This window comes from Onychomys torridus, chromosome X, assembly GCF_903995425.1.
Source record: "Onychomys torridus chromosome X, mOncTor1.1, whole genome shotgun sequence".
Lineage (NCBI taxonomy): Eukaryota > Metazoa > Chordata > Mammalia > Rodentia > Cricetidae > Onychomys > Onychomys torridus.
This window is the reverse complement of record NC_050466.1, coordinates 29,348,970-29,365,369: the sequence shown is the minus strand read 5'-3', so window position 1 is coordinate 29,365,369 and position 16,400 is coordinate 29,348,970. Positions and strand designations below refer to the sequence as shown.

The window sequence follows — 16,400 nt, the reverse complement described above, 5'->3', positions numbered from 1 at the left end:
ATTATTAGTGGTTTTAATATCTGGATGGTGTAAATGGTCAGGAAAAAAGGCTAAACAAATGAGATTAGATTTAAAGTTCTTCTTTGAAAAAAAAGAGAATATAGGTAAGAGGTAAATTATTGAATCTATTCTGAAAAAAAGACATAGAAATGATAGAATAAAGGGTAGATTATTGAATATACTCTGAAAAGTAAAAAGAGAGAGGATATAGATATGATACAGATAAAATGGTAGATTATTGAGAACTACTTTTAAAAGACAACTACTAGTTTTAAATACTTTACATTGGATTGGATTTTTATATATTGTATACAAATTATATATATTGAGATTGATATTGTTAGAAAATGCTATACATATATTTCTAATCTTGTTCAGGATATTGTACCTATACAGTTCATTTAACAATGTAATGCAATTTGCTAATCCTTGAATGTTATTACCAACTATTAGGATATAAAGAAATGATAGTTAATAGTTAGACATTACAATCAAACTTATAATCATATTAGGTATGTTTTCAAGATCAAGCAGAGATATATTTTAGATAGACAGGTCTTCAAACCCTTCAGAGATCTACAAAACATGGCCTTTAAAATGTTTTAATAACATAGATTTTTTTATTTTTTTATGACTATGAGCCATGTCAGCTCCTGGCAGTACCAATCTACTTCAGAGAAGATATGGGCATCAAAGAAAATGCATATGGAGTTAACTTTCATTGTAGCAAAAGTTAGCCACTGGGCAACAAAGTGTCCTCACATCAACTTCTGACAGTATGCTATTCAAAATGGACAAATAGTCCCCTCCTTCCAGGTTGAGCAAAGTGTCCCTGTATAAGCCCCAGGTTCCAAACAGCTAGCTCATGCACTAAGGACAGGTCCAGGTCCCACAGCCTGGATGCCTCCCAAACAGTCCAAGCCACTCAACTGTCTCACTTATCCAGAGGGCCTGATCCAGCTGGGGGCTCCACGGCCTTTGGTTCACAATTCATGTGCTTCCATTCATCTGGCCTTTCGTCCCCATGTTTTTTCCAATCGCAGGCTCAACAATTCACGCTCCCACAGTCCCTCCTCCTTCTCGACAACTGGACACACGAAGCTCCACCTGGAGCCTGGCTGAGGATCTCTGCATCCACTTCCATCAGTCACTGGATGAGAGTTCCAGCCCAACCGTCAGGGTGTTTGGCCATCTGATCACCAGACTAGGTCAGATCAGGCTTTCTCTCAACCACTGCCAGCAGTCTACAGAGGATGCATCACTGTGGACCTCAGGGGACCTCTCCAGCACTCTGCCCACTCCTGTTCTCATGTGGTCCTCATCCATCATGGTCTACCATTCCTTGTTCTCCCTTTCTGTTCCTGATCCAGCTGGGATCTCCTGCTCCTCCAAGCCTCCCTTCCCTCAAACCTTGCCCTTCATTTCTCCCACTCTTGTCCAGGTTGTTCATGTAGATCTCATCCATTTCTCTGTCATTGGCTGATCCCTGTGTCTTTCCTAGGGTCCCGTTTTCTAGGTAGCCTCCCTGGAGTTGTGTAGCAGTCTAGTCATCTTTGTTTTACATCTACATGTTTTATGTCATAGAAGTACTGTGAGACAAAGCTAATGTCATTTTCACTTTAGAGATGAGAAAACTGAAGAACACAGAAAATATGTAACCAATTCCAATGTCACAATGATGGTGAGTGTCACATGACACAAAAACTATATTAGCATTCCATCTCTCCTAAAAGCAAGTCAAGTAGTTCAGAAAACTAGATAAGAGCTCATCTGAGGAAGGGAAGATATCTCTGGGTTGATGAGGAGATTTTTAATGGAATGCATGTGACATGAGGCAGAAGGTGAGGTGAAGAATGGAACTGGCCAGAGCCAGATCGGGGCTGGTGGAAGAGGGAAGGAAAAGGCTAAAGGTTAATTAGAACAATGAATAATTAATGTAACTATGTGAATGTCACCACGAAATTTGTTCCTTTGTAGGGTAATTTAAATTAATAAAAGAAAAATAAAGAAGCAACAATGGGATTAAAATACACACACAAAAAAAATGGACAAATAGGAAACAAAGCAAAGGACTAACTATTCTTGCCAAGACAAGTGTGGTTGCAGCTTTAGCAACAAGTGTCCTCTGAGGCCAGGACAATATGGCACCATCACTGAAGTGGCTTTGCAATCCAGAAAAGGTACAGTGCCCCTTTGTTTGAAGGCTGCTAAACAGGCAATGGACCCAATCGCTTTTGGTGAGCAGTGGAACAGTAACTGAAACAGTTATTCTTGAAAGAGTAACTAGGCTGATAGAGTCTAACCTCTCAATGGTAGACTAGCATTTAACAAAGGAAGCCATCCACAAGCCAAGAAGAATAGGCAGTTGAATTCCAAAAAACCCAGCAATTTCCAGAATTTAAATCCTGAGTTATGACAAGACACTGTGGAATTCAGGTTTATCTGGTACATGGAATACTCCAACTGAATGTGAGGTTGAGCTGTAGGCCTTGCGTACATCCTACTTCACAAATGAGTCTGTCAGATACTCTAAGCCTGTAGGCTGAAGATGATGTTCCAATGTGCAGAGGAACCTCTGATGATTGTCCAGGTAGCTGGCTGTTTCTGTCAACTCACATTTTTTGGAAGCTGCTTGTTTTCACTTCCTGTTTTACTAGGTAATATTATTTCCTTCTTGCGTCTCTGAGGGAGTTGAAGATAAGATAGTTGTAGTTACAATTTTCCTTATTAAGAATTTCAGAAAAGAAACTCAATAAGAGGTGTTAAGTGTATAAGTTTGAAAGACATCATAAGATAGTTTTCTTTTGGTAACACAAGATAGGATAGAAAGTGAATTAGGTACATTTTGGACTCACCAAAATAGAATAGATAATGGGATATTTTCTTTGAATTTGTCAATGCAAATGGACTAGACATTGTTGATGTATTTATTGCTTGTATATATTGTATATAGTTATTTTACTTACTGTATATAGTTTTTCTTATATTAGTTATGACTTTAAATTTTTTTATTTTTATTAGACAAAAAAGGGGAAATGTGGTGATATTTTATTTGTGCTTTAATAGAGTTTTCCTGGAGATCAGAGGCAATAGCAATCCATTTTAAGTATAAATAGAAGTCAGACAGTGGTAGCACATGCCCTTAATCCTATCACTTAGCAGGCAGTATCTCTGTGTGTGTTCAAGTCCATACTAGGGAACAGAGACAAGTGTGGTGACACATGCCTTTAATCCCAGTAACCATAGAGGTCTGGAGCTCTGTACAGACAGACAGAAAGTGACAGAGCTGTGTAGGAAGAGGAAGTGATGTAGCTGGGCTAAGAAAGCCAATCAGATGGCAGAACAGCAAGGCCTATGTGGGTAGGTAGACAGGAAGGAACTCACATTTGAAAGCTGCAGAGTTGATGAGGTAAGGTTAGCTGGTGGCTATTCCTATTTCCCTGATCTTTAAGGCTTTCACCCCTATATTTGGCTCTGTGGTTTTTATTTAATAAGACCATTTAGAAATTTGTCTACAGGATGGAGGCTACACTCATATGTACTATTTATTCAAAAAACAAAATCCATGTAACATCGTGCCCCTCAGTTCTTTGGACTCCTGTACTACAAAGAGTTTATCCTCTGGCTATTGTTAGCTGTTCATGCCCCTGCTCATTTCCTAGACATTTTCAGTATAAATTGCCACACCACCTTAACAATCTCTCTCTCTCTGTTTCTGTCTCTGTCTCTCTGGTTTTTTGAGACAGGGGTTCTCTGTATAGCTTTAGAGCCTGTCCTGGAACTTGCTTTGTAGACCAGGCTGGCCTCAAACTCACAGAGATCTGCCTGCCTCTGCCTCCCCAGTGCTGAGATTAATGGTGTACACCACTACCACCCAACAAGAATTTCAATTTAAGCATGCTGCTCTCCTCTTTTTCTCCCTAATTCCATCTACAGTCTTCTACCTATAACAATCTTTTGCTCCCTACAGCATCCTCATATCCTTACTTCCATGTTTATGTTAGTTGAATCCCATGGTTATCATTATAGTACCTCTTGGCATCCATCCCTAGCTCTCTATAGTCCCCTCCTATCATCATTTTTACCTGGAATAATCTGAACTGAGATCAATTCAACTCCTCATCCTCACTACATGTACACTCAGTAATCAATTGCCACCAGAGTTTTATGCCTCGAATAACAAATTAGCTCTGAGTTCTAGAATCACTCTAAACCCATTCTTTCCTGGAGCCCAGCCTCATATAAGTAAGAGCTTAATGAACATTTCCAATGTTATTTGTTCAAAATTGAACTGTGATTTTACCTAAATCTCCTTCATTCACCACGTGTTGGTAACTTTTCCCTTCTAGTTCCTCCTGCCAAACACCTTAGATTCATTTTTGATTATTCTCTTTCTTGTAGGCATACTCCTGACTCATCATCCAAAACACTGGGTTCTAACTTTACACATAGTAAAACCCTTGCAGTCACCATAACTCAACTTGTCTCTTACTCAAATTGCTACAACAAACTTCTATTGGGATTTAAATTGTGCTCCCTGTTGTATGTTGTCATTTATGCTGGTTTCTGTTAGCATCACTGACCCAAATACCTGACAAAAGAAATGTCTGAGGCGGAGGATTTATTCTGGCTCACAGTTTTAGTTCCTAATAATGAGGAAGGCACAGGAGAGTGGCTCTGTCTGTGGTGACAGGAGCTGATAGCAACAGGTATTCACATAATGACAGACAAGGAATCTCAGAGTGTGGAACCAAAACTAGGGCTAGGTATGACTTCCAAAGATCTGCTTGTCATGAGCTATTTTGGCTGGCCAGGCCCCACTTCTAAGGACTCTACAGCCTCAAAATAGCACCACATGCTTGGGACTGAGTACACAAAATACAAGCCTGTGGGGAATATTTCGGGTTCTTACTGTCTTACTGTAACAGTCACAACTCCCAATACATCAGAACGCGAGCTTCTTTAGAATGAATGAGAATTAGGTAAATTAGAACAAGTTATATTGGAGTCATAACCTAGCAGAGTCAGCCCTTAATCCAATAGGAGTGCTGTCATTATGAGAGAGACACAGAGAGGATGTGGTCTTGTGAATAAATACACACAGGAATGAAGCTCTATGAAAACAGAAGCTGAGGCTGTAATGCTGCAGTGGAAAGCCAAGGAATTCCATGGATCAACAGCTACCTCCCCAAGCCAAAAAGAGGCAAGAGAGGATTCTACCACAGTTCTAGGTGAAAGCATGCTTTGGATCACCTTAACTTCAGATATACAGGTTCCAGATCTGTAAAATGAATACATCTCTGTCATTTCGAGCTATCCAGTACTTTGTGATGATGGCCTTATAGACGAATATAGCTCTTACCTAATTTTCCTGATATCCTCCCTTAACTGCTTTCCTGGTCTCAACACAGGCAGCTGAAACGATCCTGTCAACCCTTTAAGTCAGCTCTGGTGTCTCGGTTCAGAACCCTGTACTGTCTCCACTCTCCCTTTGGAATAAGAAACTTGTATTAGTCAGGGTTCTCTAGGGTCACAGAACTTATGGAATGGATATATATATATATATATATATATATATATATATATATATATATCAGCTGTGCAGCAGAGATCTCACTGGAAGGCTCTTCAGAAGCCTAAGGTCTGCAGAGACTTTCTGAACCCCTCAGTTCTGAAAGCTGAAGAGCACAGTAAACACCCACACACTTGATCACTGTAGTATCCAGTACAGACTAAGAGGACAGAAATGATGTCAACCAAGAAGGTAGCTATTTCACCCTTTGTGAATTAAGAGGGAATAAATATTTGGGGGGCAAAGTGTCAATGCTTCTAAATGTGCACACATCCCCATACCTGCAATTAACCTCCTTTCTGTATATGGATATATATGAATATATATATATATGGAATTTATTGGAATGATTTACAGGCTGCAGTCCAACAATGTCTAGCCGCGAATGGAAACTCCAAGAATCTAGTAGTCTCACAATGAGATTGAATCTCTCTCAGCTGGTCTTCTGTAGATGCTGGAATCCCAGAGAAGTAGGCTCCAATTCCAGTGAAGGAATGGAATGTGCAGACAAGGTGAGGGCAAGCAGGTAAAGAACCAACCCCTTCTTTCTTCCCTTGTCCTTATGTAGGCTTCCAGCAGAAGGTATGGCCCGCATTAAAGGTGTGCCTTGCCTTCCTGCCTCAAGATCCAGACTAGAGGTATATGTCTTCTTGCCTGAAGAGCTGGATCACAAGTGCACCCTCCATTTCTGGATTGTAGTTCATTCCGGATATAGTCAAGTGGACAACTAAGAATAGCCATCACAAGGCTTGTACTATCTGATCCCCTTTATTCACCCTAACTGTTCCTCTCCTTTCCCATCAGCAGCACTGACACACTGTTCTTATCCTCTACCTTAAATAAGCAAATAAATGAAAATTGTGAGGAAACATAGAAAACCTCAAGACAGCTTATGTCACCACTTGGAACAAAGGAAGATGTGCTGAAAATATTGTGCACCCCAATAAACTTATCTGGGGTTAGAGAACAGAACAGCCGCTGGATAGACATAGAAACCAGGCATGGTGGCACACACCTTTAATCCAGCACTTGAGATCTCATGTCTTGCTTGGGAAAGAAGCAAAAAGGTATATAAAGCACAAGGACCAAGAACTAGAGGCCTTTTTAAAGCTTTGAGCAGCAGTACAGCTGAGATCCATTTGGATGAGGACTTAGAGGCTTTTAGTCTGAGGAAACAGGATCATCTGAGACGTTGGCAAGGTGAGGTTAGCTATGGCTTGTTATGTCTCTCTGATCTTCCAGATTTCCCTCCAATACCTGGCTCTGAGCTTGTTTTTATTAATAAGACCTTTTAAGATTCATGGCACAGGAAGCATTTAATTTAAATGAAAAAATGCAGTATTTGACAGCCATTATGTGAGTGACGATAGAGCTCACAAAGGAAGAAGCAGGTGTAAAATACACTTTAAAAGATTCCAGAACACCATGCTGGTGTGTTAGAAGATGGATGGGAATCTGTTTAAAAGTTTTTTTATTTAGGTTTCAAAAAACTGTGACAGGGTTGTATTTTCAGAACTTTCATCGCCTTTGATAAGAGTGCGCCCTCTAGTGACTCAAACAGTGACTGACAAATGACCAGGCACTCAATCTGAGTAACTGCATTTCCTCTAAAAGATAAAGGAAAATGAATTCCCTTACTGTAGCTTAAGAAAAATTACCCTCCTTTCAAAGGCTTGCACCATAAATTGTAGTTGATTTTCGTCATTCACTTTTTATTATTAAGGAAATATACCCAGTGTTACTATCTTTGGACAAGATTTCATGAGTTATTTACTGTCTTATTATTTCTACAAGCATGTACTCCTGCTAGTTTGTAATGTTTTATTTTGGATTTTTTAAAATTACATATAAAATTATTAGTATCATCATAATAAAAAATTGCAAACATACCACCCAAGTCTCTAGAATTATATTTTTGCCATATTTCCTTTGGGTTTTAGTGCCCTTCTATTTTGAAATGTGCAAAAACAGTTGTAAGTATAGTTCAGATCATCCTCTCTGGTTTTCAGTTTGATGTCAGTATCACCCAAGTCCTTCAATATTTAAGGTGAGCAAAGATTCTTTCCTATACAAACACAATTTTCAGACCTCATCAAAGTTCTACCCATTGTCTCAGTAATGTTCTCACTGATGCCAGGACAGCTGCAGGTGCAAAAAAATTCCTCACCATGGCCAGGTGGTGGTGGCACACACCACTCTGCACTCGGAAGGCAGAGTCAGGCGAATCTCTGTGAGTTCAAGGCCAGCCTGGTCTACAGAGTGAGTTCCAGGACAGGCTCCAAAAGCTACACAGAGAAACCCTGCCCTGAAAAAAAATTCTTCACCTTCCTTGGACCTCTATATCTAGTGGTTGTTCTGTTCTCTGATCTCAAATAAATTTATTAAGGTACACAATATTTTGGAGAACATAATACCACCACAGAAGAACATTCATGGTTCTGAGAGACAGTCATTTATCAGACTGTGATTGCTCCCAACCACAGACGAGGCACAAAAAAAAAAAAAAAAAAAAAAAAAAAGGTGTCTGCAGGGAACCATGACCACACCTAACAGTGACTTTGAAATCTTCAAAAAGGTGACAGGGTCCCACAATGATGATTCCACACGGACTATGGTAAAGCCATTAAGCTGATTAACACCACAGAAAGATCAACTTTGGACTACAAACTGCTCAGGACAATTTCGAGATGGCTAGCTGAGATGATCCAGATTCACAGACTACTTGAGCAAGGACTTAAGACAAGCCCTACACTTTCCCATTATTGCAGAGGCTGGACAAATGATACAGCTAACTCTCTAATTAACTCCAAATTTTTCTTTTCAGGATCCCCTAAAGATGCCTTCACCCCTAGAAAGTAGGAAATAATTTTAAGAAAATGATGCCCACGTTCCCAAGAGGTAGGATGAGAGGTTTTTGGTTGTTTAATGAGTTATGCATATTGTCACTGTTTATGATGGTTGGTTATATGTTGTTAATAGTCAGGAAAAAAGCTGAACAAGGAGATTAGATTCAGAGTTTGTTTAAAAAAAAGAAAAAGAAAGAAGATATAGATATGAGGTAAATCATTGAATCTACTCTGAGGAAAAAAAGATAAAGAAATTACAGGATAATTAGGTAGATCATTGAATCTACTCTAAAAAGGGGGGAAGATATAAAAATGACAAGAGGTAGATTATTGAATGTATTATAAAAAGAAAAAAGAGAGACTATGGACATGATAAGGTAAAAAGGGAGATTATTGAATCTACTTTTAAAAAGGAACTATTTGTTTTAAATAGGATAAGTAACGAAAATTTTTTTGTCTGAGTTTATCAAATGTACTGAACTGGACATTGTTAATGTATATAATGGAGTTTTTCTTCTCAATCTGGCAAGTGTTAATTGACTAAACATCGTTAATGTAATTCTTGACTGTATATATCATATATACTTATTGGATAGTTTTTCTTGTATTAGTTATAAGCTTTCTTTTAATTTTAGACAAAAAAAGAGAAATGTGGTGATATTGTGTTCCCCAAAATATTGTGCACACTAATAAACTTATCTGGGGTCAGAGAATAGAACAGCCACTAGATATAAAGGCCAGAAAATGGTGACACACATACCTTTAATCCTAGCATTCCAGAGGCAGAGATCCGTCTGGCTCTCTGGATCTCTGTGAGTTCAAGGCCACACTGGAAACAGCCAATATGGTGACAAGAGCCTTAAATCCCAGGAAGTAATGGCAGAAAGAAAGGTATATAAGGTGTGAAAACCAGGAACTAGGCTGGTTAAGCTTCAGGCTTTTGAGAAGTAGTTCAGCTGAGATCTATTTGGATGAGAACTCATAGGATTCCAGGCTGAGGAAACAGGATCAGCTGAGAATTGGCAAGGTGAGGTGGATGTGGCTTGTTCTGATTCTCTGATCTTCCAGCATTCACCACAATACCTGGCACTTTTATTATTATTATTATTATTATTATTATTATTATTATTATTAAGAACTTTTAAGATTCATGCTACATCAGTGTGTTTATTTGAGAGCAGCTGTGGGACAGGAAAACTGCCTATATTAATACAACTGGCAAAAAAAGAAGTCAATGAAATGATTCCTGATGATATTCTGCTAGACTCATAGGTTGGTGCCTAGTCCAATAGTCATCAGAGAGGCTTCATATAGCAACTGGTGGAAACAGATGGAGAGGCCAAGAGCCAAATATTAGGCTGAGCCCTGGGAATCCTGCTGAAGAAAGGGAGGAAGGATTATAGGAGCCAGAGGGGCCAAGATACCACAAGATAACAGCCCACAGAATCAACTGAGCAGGGCTCATAGGAGCTCACAGAGACTGAACAGATAATCAGGGATCCTGTATGGGTCTGAGCTAGGTCCTCTGCATATGTTATGGTGGTGTAGCTTGGTGTTCTTGTGGGACTACTAACAGTGGGAGCAGGGGCTGTCCCTGACTCTTTTGCCTACTTTTGGGGCCCTTTTCCTCCTACTGGGTAGTCTTGTCCAGTCTTAATATGAGGGGACGCGCCTAGTTTTACTGTGATTTTTTTTTATGCCATGTTTGGTTGATATTTCTGGGAGACCTGCCCTTTTCTGAAGGCAAAAGAAGAGGAGTAGATCTGGTGGAGAGGAAAGAGGGGAAGGACAGGGAAGAAAGGAGGGATGGAAAACTGTTGTCAGCATGTCACATATGTGAGAATAAATAAATTAGTTAATCAATTAAAAATGCCAGCCTCCATTGCCCCGATCTGACGCCATATGTAAGATGCCATCCTCATCCCACACCTACTTTGTTTGATTTCCCCATGCTTGGCAATCAACCACACATGATTAGGTGCTTTTATGTGTTGAAAAATATGCAGAGCCTCTGAACCTTGGTACATCAGAATATTAGTTATAATTGATTACTATATGATCATATTAGAGAAGGGTGAGTCCCTAAACCACTATCAGTGATATCTTGATAAGAAGGTGGCTCCATGAATACAGACATATATAGGCAGAATTTCATGTAATTTTTAAAGACAACACGATTGGAGTTATACAGCAGTTAAAAAAATGAAACAAAGATTTCTGGCAAGCCATCAGATGCTAGGGAAAGGCAATGTTTCCCCCTTACAGGTTTCAGAAAGACTGTGGCCTACTTGACAACTTGATTCGTGACTTGTATATTCCAGAACTCTGAGACAAGAAATTTCTACTATTTTATCACCCACTGTGTACCACTATGCTTCTTATGGCAGCTTTAGTACACTAATATAGATTTTGGCAATGGGAATAAGGATACTACAGTAACAAATAATTTTAAATGTGGAAAGAGCTTTGGGATTAGGTCGAGTTTGGAGGCTATAAAAAGTTCATAATAAAAGCCTACACTGCCATTGTGATTTGGGTATGAAAAGTCTGAACAGAAAGTTCATGTTGGTCCCCTGTTGGTGGTGCTATTGAGAATGGACTTGAGGATGCTCACTTCATCAATCTACTGGGGGGATATGACTGATTGGGAAATGGAACCTAGTTAGACGAGTAAGTCACTGGGAGTGAAACTTTAAAGGCTGTGTCTTGTTCCCAGATTCTTTTCTCACTCAGTCAGCCTTCCAAACACTACAAGAAGCGCATCTCTGATCTATTATATCCTCTTTGACCACAATACTCATCACAGGCCCACAGTGATGGGTCAAAACAGCTATGAGCCAAGAATATTAAAACCATGAAACTTTACTGCATTGTTTATCTCAGATATTTTGCCACAGTGGTTCAAAATAACTAATGTAATTGCCAAAAAAGGGATTATTTAAAATACGAATGGTAATGGTGCTTTTCTTGAGGCCCTGTCAGAAATGAGAACCAAGTTATTGGGCATAGGAATAAACATTGTCTTTGTAACAAAGTACAATGTTATTTTCTTTGACTGCTGCTGGGGTTTCAGAGTGAGGATGCACTGCACATGACTGAAGGGATATAACCATTGCCTGGGTCAGTAGAGTTCAGGGCCACATCTAACACCATGGGAGTAAGGCCATTGTTTGAGTTCCAGAGAGCAGGGTCACTGTCCTGGGCTCACGTATAGGAAACACTACAATGTTTAAAGTCAGACGCCATTGCCCAGGCCTGAGTGGGTGGAATCCATGTCTGGTTTTCAGAGGACAGGGCTACTGTCAAGGCCAAGGGTGCTGTGAGTACTAACTGGATTACAAAGGGCAGGAACCCAAATTTCAGATAATGGAATGGAAACAATGCCTTAGTTGAAAGTAAGGAGCCACAGTTCAGGGATGAGGGTGTGAGCACACGGACAGAGTTCCAGAGGACATGGCCATAGAGACATGGTCTGATACCCAAGGTTTAGGGGCAGGGATTGCTGTAAGAGTTCCAGAAGGCAGGCCCCACTATTGGTGAAATTAAGGCCACTCCACATAGTTAAAAGGGAGGTTTATTTTGTGGGGTACCTTACAAATGAAGGGATAGGTTGCAGGGTCTGGCAAAGGTATAGCACAGTCCGGGGGTGTTCTCTGGAGAACTCTGCTCGGTCTACCTCCAGCATCCAGCATCCGTGAACCAAACAAGCCCTCCTCTTTATCCTAGGTCTTCTGCTTCCTTCCTCCACCCCGCCTTGTGGGCGTGACCATTACTGAAGCCTCAATTGACCATTCCAGGCCAATGCTGGGATGGCTACCCACTACAGCCCACAGCACAGAGCAAGGAGCTTTTGAGAACAAAGATAAAGCAGGAAGATCCACTGGCCAGAGCTAAGCATGTGAATCCATTGCCAGGGTTCCAGACACAGGAACCATTGCCCAAGATGAATAGGCTAAGATCACTTCTTAGGGTCAACCTCCAAGGATGGATGGAGACCACTGCCTGAGTCCACAAGGAATACTCAATTACTAGCTGTGAGGGTGTTGTAACATTTCCAGGACTTAAAGTAAAGTGTCATTCTGAGGGTTAGAGGTATAGGGACACTATCAGAGAGCCAAAGGCAAGGTCTAAGTCCCAGGAGTGAGGGATGAAGCTAGTGCCTTAGTTTCAGAGGGTAGAGGCTTGGGGAGTGGAGCCAGCACCAGGGTTTCAGCAGATGAGGTCACTGCCTAGGTCTGAAGGGTGTAAGACAGGTTCAGAGTTAAAACTCACTAAAAAGGAATGAAAGAATGGGAACGAATGTCTAAGTTTCAAAGAAAGGTGTTATACAATATTATATTAAGAAGTGTTACATTTGTTTATACTGTGGAATATTTGTTTAATGATGTAAAGATGTGATGCATTATTTTTCTCCTTTTTTATTTATTATATTTGTGTTTTAATTTTACACATCAGCCATGGGTATCCCTGTCCTCCCCCTCCCACCCCCACCCCAGCCTTCCCCCGATTCCCTCCCCTCCATTCCCATTTCCTCCAAGGTCAAGACTCCCCTGGGGATTCAATTCAACCTGGTGGATTCAGTACAGGAAGGTCCAGTCCCCTCCTTCTGGGCTGAGCAAAGTATCCCTGTGTAAGCCCAAGGTTCCAAATAGCCAGCTCATGCACTAAGGACAGGTCCCGGTCCCACAGCCTGGGAGCCTCCCAAACAGTTCAAGCTATTCAATTGTCTCACTTATCCAGAGGGCCTGATCCAGTTGGGGGCTCCAGAGCTTTTGGTTCATAATTCATGTGTTTCCATTAGTTTGGCTATTTGTCCCTGCACTTTTTCCAATTTTGGTGTCAACAATTCACGCTCTTACATTCCCTCCTCTTTCTCAACAACTGGACTCCTGGAGCTCCACCTGGCTCTTTTTCCTTTGAACCTTGCCCTTCATTACTCCCACTGTCGTCCAAGTTGTTCATGTAGATCTCATCCGTTTCTCTGTGATTGGGTGATCCCTGTGTCTTTCCTAGGGTCCCGTTTTCTAGGTAGCCTCCCTGGAGTTGTGTAGCAGTCTAGTCATCTTTGTTTTACATCTAGTATCCTACTATGAGTGAGTACATAGCATGTTTGTCCTTCTGAGTCTGGGTTACCACACTCAGGATGATTTTTTCTAGATTCCTCCATTTGCCTGCAAATCTCATGATGTCATTGTTTTTCTCTGCTGAGTAGTACTCCATTGTGTATATGTACCATATTTTCTTACCATATTTTCTTTATCCTTTCTTCAGTTGAAGGGCATCTAGGATGTTTCCAGGTTCTGGCTATTACAAACAATGCTGATATGAACATAGCTGAGCAAATGCCCTTGTGGTATGATTGAGCATGCCTTGGGTATATGCCCAAGAGTGCTACAGCTGGGTCTTAGAGGAGATGAATTCCCAATTTTCTAAGGAAGCGCCATATTGATTTCCAAAGTGACTGTACAAGCTGGCATTCCCACCAGCAGGGGAGGAGAGTTCCCCTTGCTCTACATCCTCTCCAGCATAAACTTTCTACTGTGTTTTTTATCTCAGCCATTCTGACAGGTGTAAGGTGGTATCTCAGAGTTGTTTTGATTTGCATTTCCCGGATAATTAGGGATGTTGAGCAATTCCTTAAATGACTTTCAGCCATTTGAGCTTCCTCTGTTGAGAATTCTTTGTTTAGTTCTACAGTCCACTTCTTAATTGGACTGTTGGGCATTTTGATGTCTAATTTCTTGAGTTCTTTATATATTCTGGATATCAGCCCTCTGTCAGATGTAGGGTTGGTGAAGATCTTTTCCCATTCTGTAGGCTGTTGCTTTGTCTTGTTGACCGTGTCTTTTGCTCTACAAAAGCTTCTCAGTTTCAACAGGTCCTCTCAGTGTCTGTGCTACTGGTGTTATATTTAGAAAGTGATCTCCTATGCCAATGCATTCAAGACTCTTCCTATTTTCTCTTCTATCAGGTTCAGAGTAACTGGATTTATGTTGAGGTCTTTGATCCACTTGGATTTAAGTTTTGTGCACGGTGACAGATATGGATCTATTTGCAGCCTTCTACACATTGACATCCAGTTATGCCAGCACTATTTGTTGAAGATGCTTTCTTTTTTCCATTGTACAGTTTTGGCTTCTTTGTCAAAAATTATATGTTCATAGGTGTGCAGGTTAATGTCAGGGTCTTCAATTCAATTCCATTGGTCCACATGTTGATTTTTATGCCAGTTCCAAGATGTTTTTATTACTGTAGCTCTATAGTAGAGCTTGAGGTCGGGGATTGTGATGCTTCCAGAGGTTGTTTTATTGTACAGGATTCTTTCGCTATCCTGTTTTTTTTTTCCCATATGAAGTTGAGTATTATTCTTTTCAGGTTTGTGAAGAATTGTGTTGGTAATTTGATGGGGATTGTGTTGAATCTGTAGATTGCTTCTGGTGAATTTGTAGATTGCTTTTGGTAAGATTGCCATTTTTACTAGGTTAATCCTGCCTATCCATAAGCATGGGAGATTTTTCCATTTTCTGACATCTTCTTCAATTTCTTTTTTCAGGTACTTAAAGTTCTTGTCATATAGGTCCTTCACATGCTTAGTTAGAGTAACCCCAAGGAATTTTATACAATTTGTGGCTATTGTAAAGGGTGATGTATCTCTGATTTCCTTCTCAGCCTGTTTATCTATTGAATATAGGAGGGCTACTGATTTTTTGAGTTGATCTTGTATCCTGCTGTGTTGCTGAAGGTGTGTATAAGCTGTATCAGTTCCTTGGTTGAATTTTTGGGGTCACTCATGTATACTATCATGTCATCTGCAAATAGGGAAAGCCTGACTTCTTCCTTTCCAATGTGCATCCTCTTAATCTCTTTATGTTGTCTTATAGCTCTGGCTAGAACTTCAAGTACTATATTGAATAAGTAGGGGGAGAGGGGACAGTTTTGCCTTGTTCCTGGTTCTAGTGGTATTGCTTTGAGTTTCTCTCCACTTAATTTGATGTTGGCTGTTGGCTTGCTGTAAATTGCCTTTATTATGTTTAGGTATGTTCCCTGTATTCCTGATCACTCCAAGACCTTTATCATGAAGGGGTGTTGGATTTTGCCAATGCCTTTTCTGGGTCTAGTGAGATGATCATGTGTTTTTTTTCTTTGAGTTTGTTTATATGGTGTATTACATTTACAGACTTTTGTATGTCCTGGTGGATAATAGTTTTGATGTGTTCTTGGAGTCTGTTTGCCAGTATTTTATTGAGTATTTTTGCATCAATGTTCATGAGGGAGATCGGTCTGTGGTTCTCTTTCTTTGTTGCATCGTTGTTTGGTTTAGGAATCAAGGTAATTGTAGACTTATAGAAGGAGTTTGGTAATATTCCTTCTGCTTCTATTGTGTGGAACAATTAAAGAGTATTGGTGTTAAATCTTCTTTGAAGATCTGGTAGAATTCTGAAGTGAAACCATCTGGTACTGGGCTTTTTTTGGTTGAGAGATTTTTAATGACTGATTCTATTTCCTTAGGGGTTATTGGACTATTTAAATGGTTTATCTGGTCTTGATTTAACTTAGGTATGTGGTACCTATCCAGAAAATTATCCATTTCTTTTAGTTTTTCCAGTTTTATGGAGTAGATGTTTTTGAAGTATGACCTGATGATTCTCTGGATTTCCGCATTGTCTGTTGTTATGTCCCCCTTTTCATTTCTGATTTTGTTAATTTGCATGCTCTCTCTCTGTTTTTTTGATAGATTGGATAAGGGCTTGTCTATTTTGTTGATTTTTCTCAATGAACCAACTCTTTTTTTTTCATTAATTTTTTGTATTGTTCTTTATTTCTATTTTATTGATTTCAGCTCTCAATTTGATAATTTCCTGGCATCTGTTCTTCCTGGGAGCCTTTGCTTCTTCTTGTTCTAGAGCTTTCAGGTGTGCTGTTAAATCACTAGTGTGAGATTTCTCCAACTTCTTTATGTGGGCATTTAGTGCTATAAATTT

The 16,400-nt window shown here is 40.0% G+C and overlaps 1 protein-coding gene across 1 annotated transcript in view; it reads right to left on the bottom strand.

Annotated features, from left to right (window-relative positions):
- Positions 1-12,627: 12,627 nt before the first annotated feature.
- LOC118574589 (fibrous sheath-interacting protein 2-like) overlaps positions 12,628-16,400 on the bottom strand; it is a 16,830-nt gene continuing 13,057 nt past the window's right edge. The window contains exon 9 of the mRNA XM_036175546.1: positions 12,628-12,689. Coding sequence (XP_036031439.1) covers positions 12,628-12,689 — 62 coding nt within the window. The remainder of the gene's footprint in view (positions 12,690-16,400) is intronic.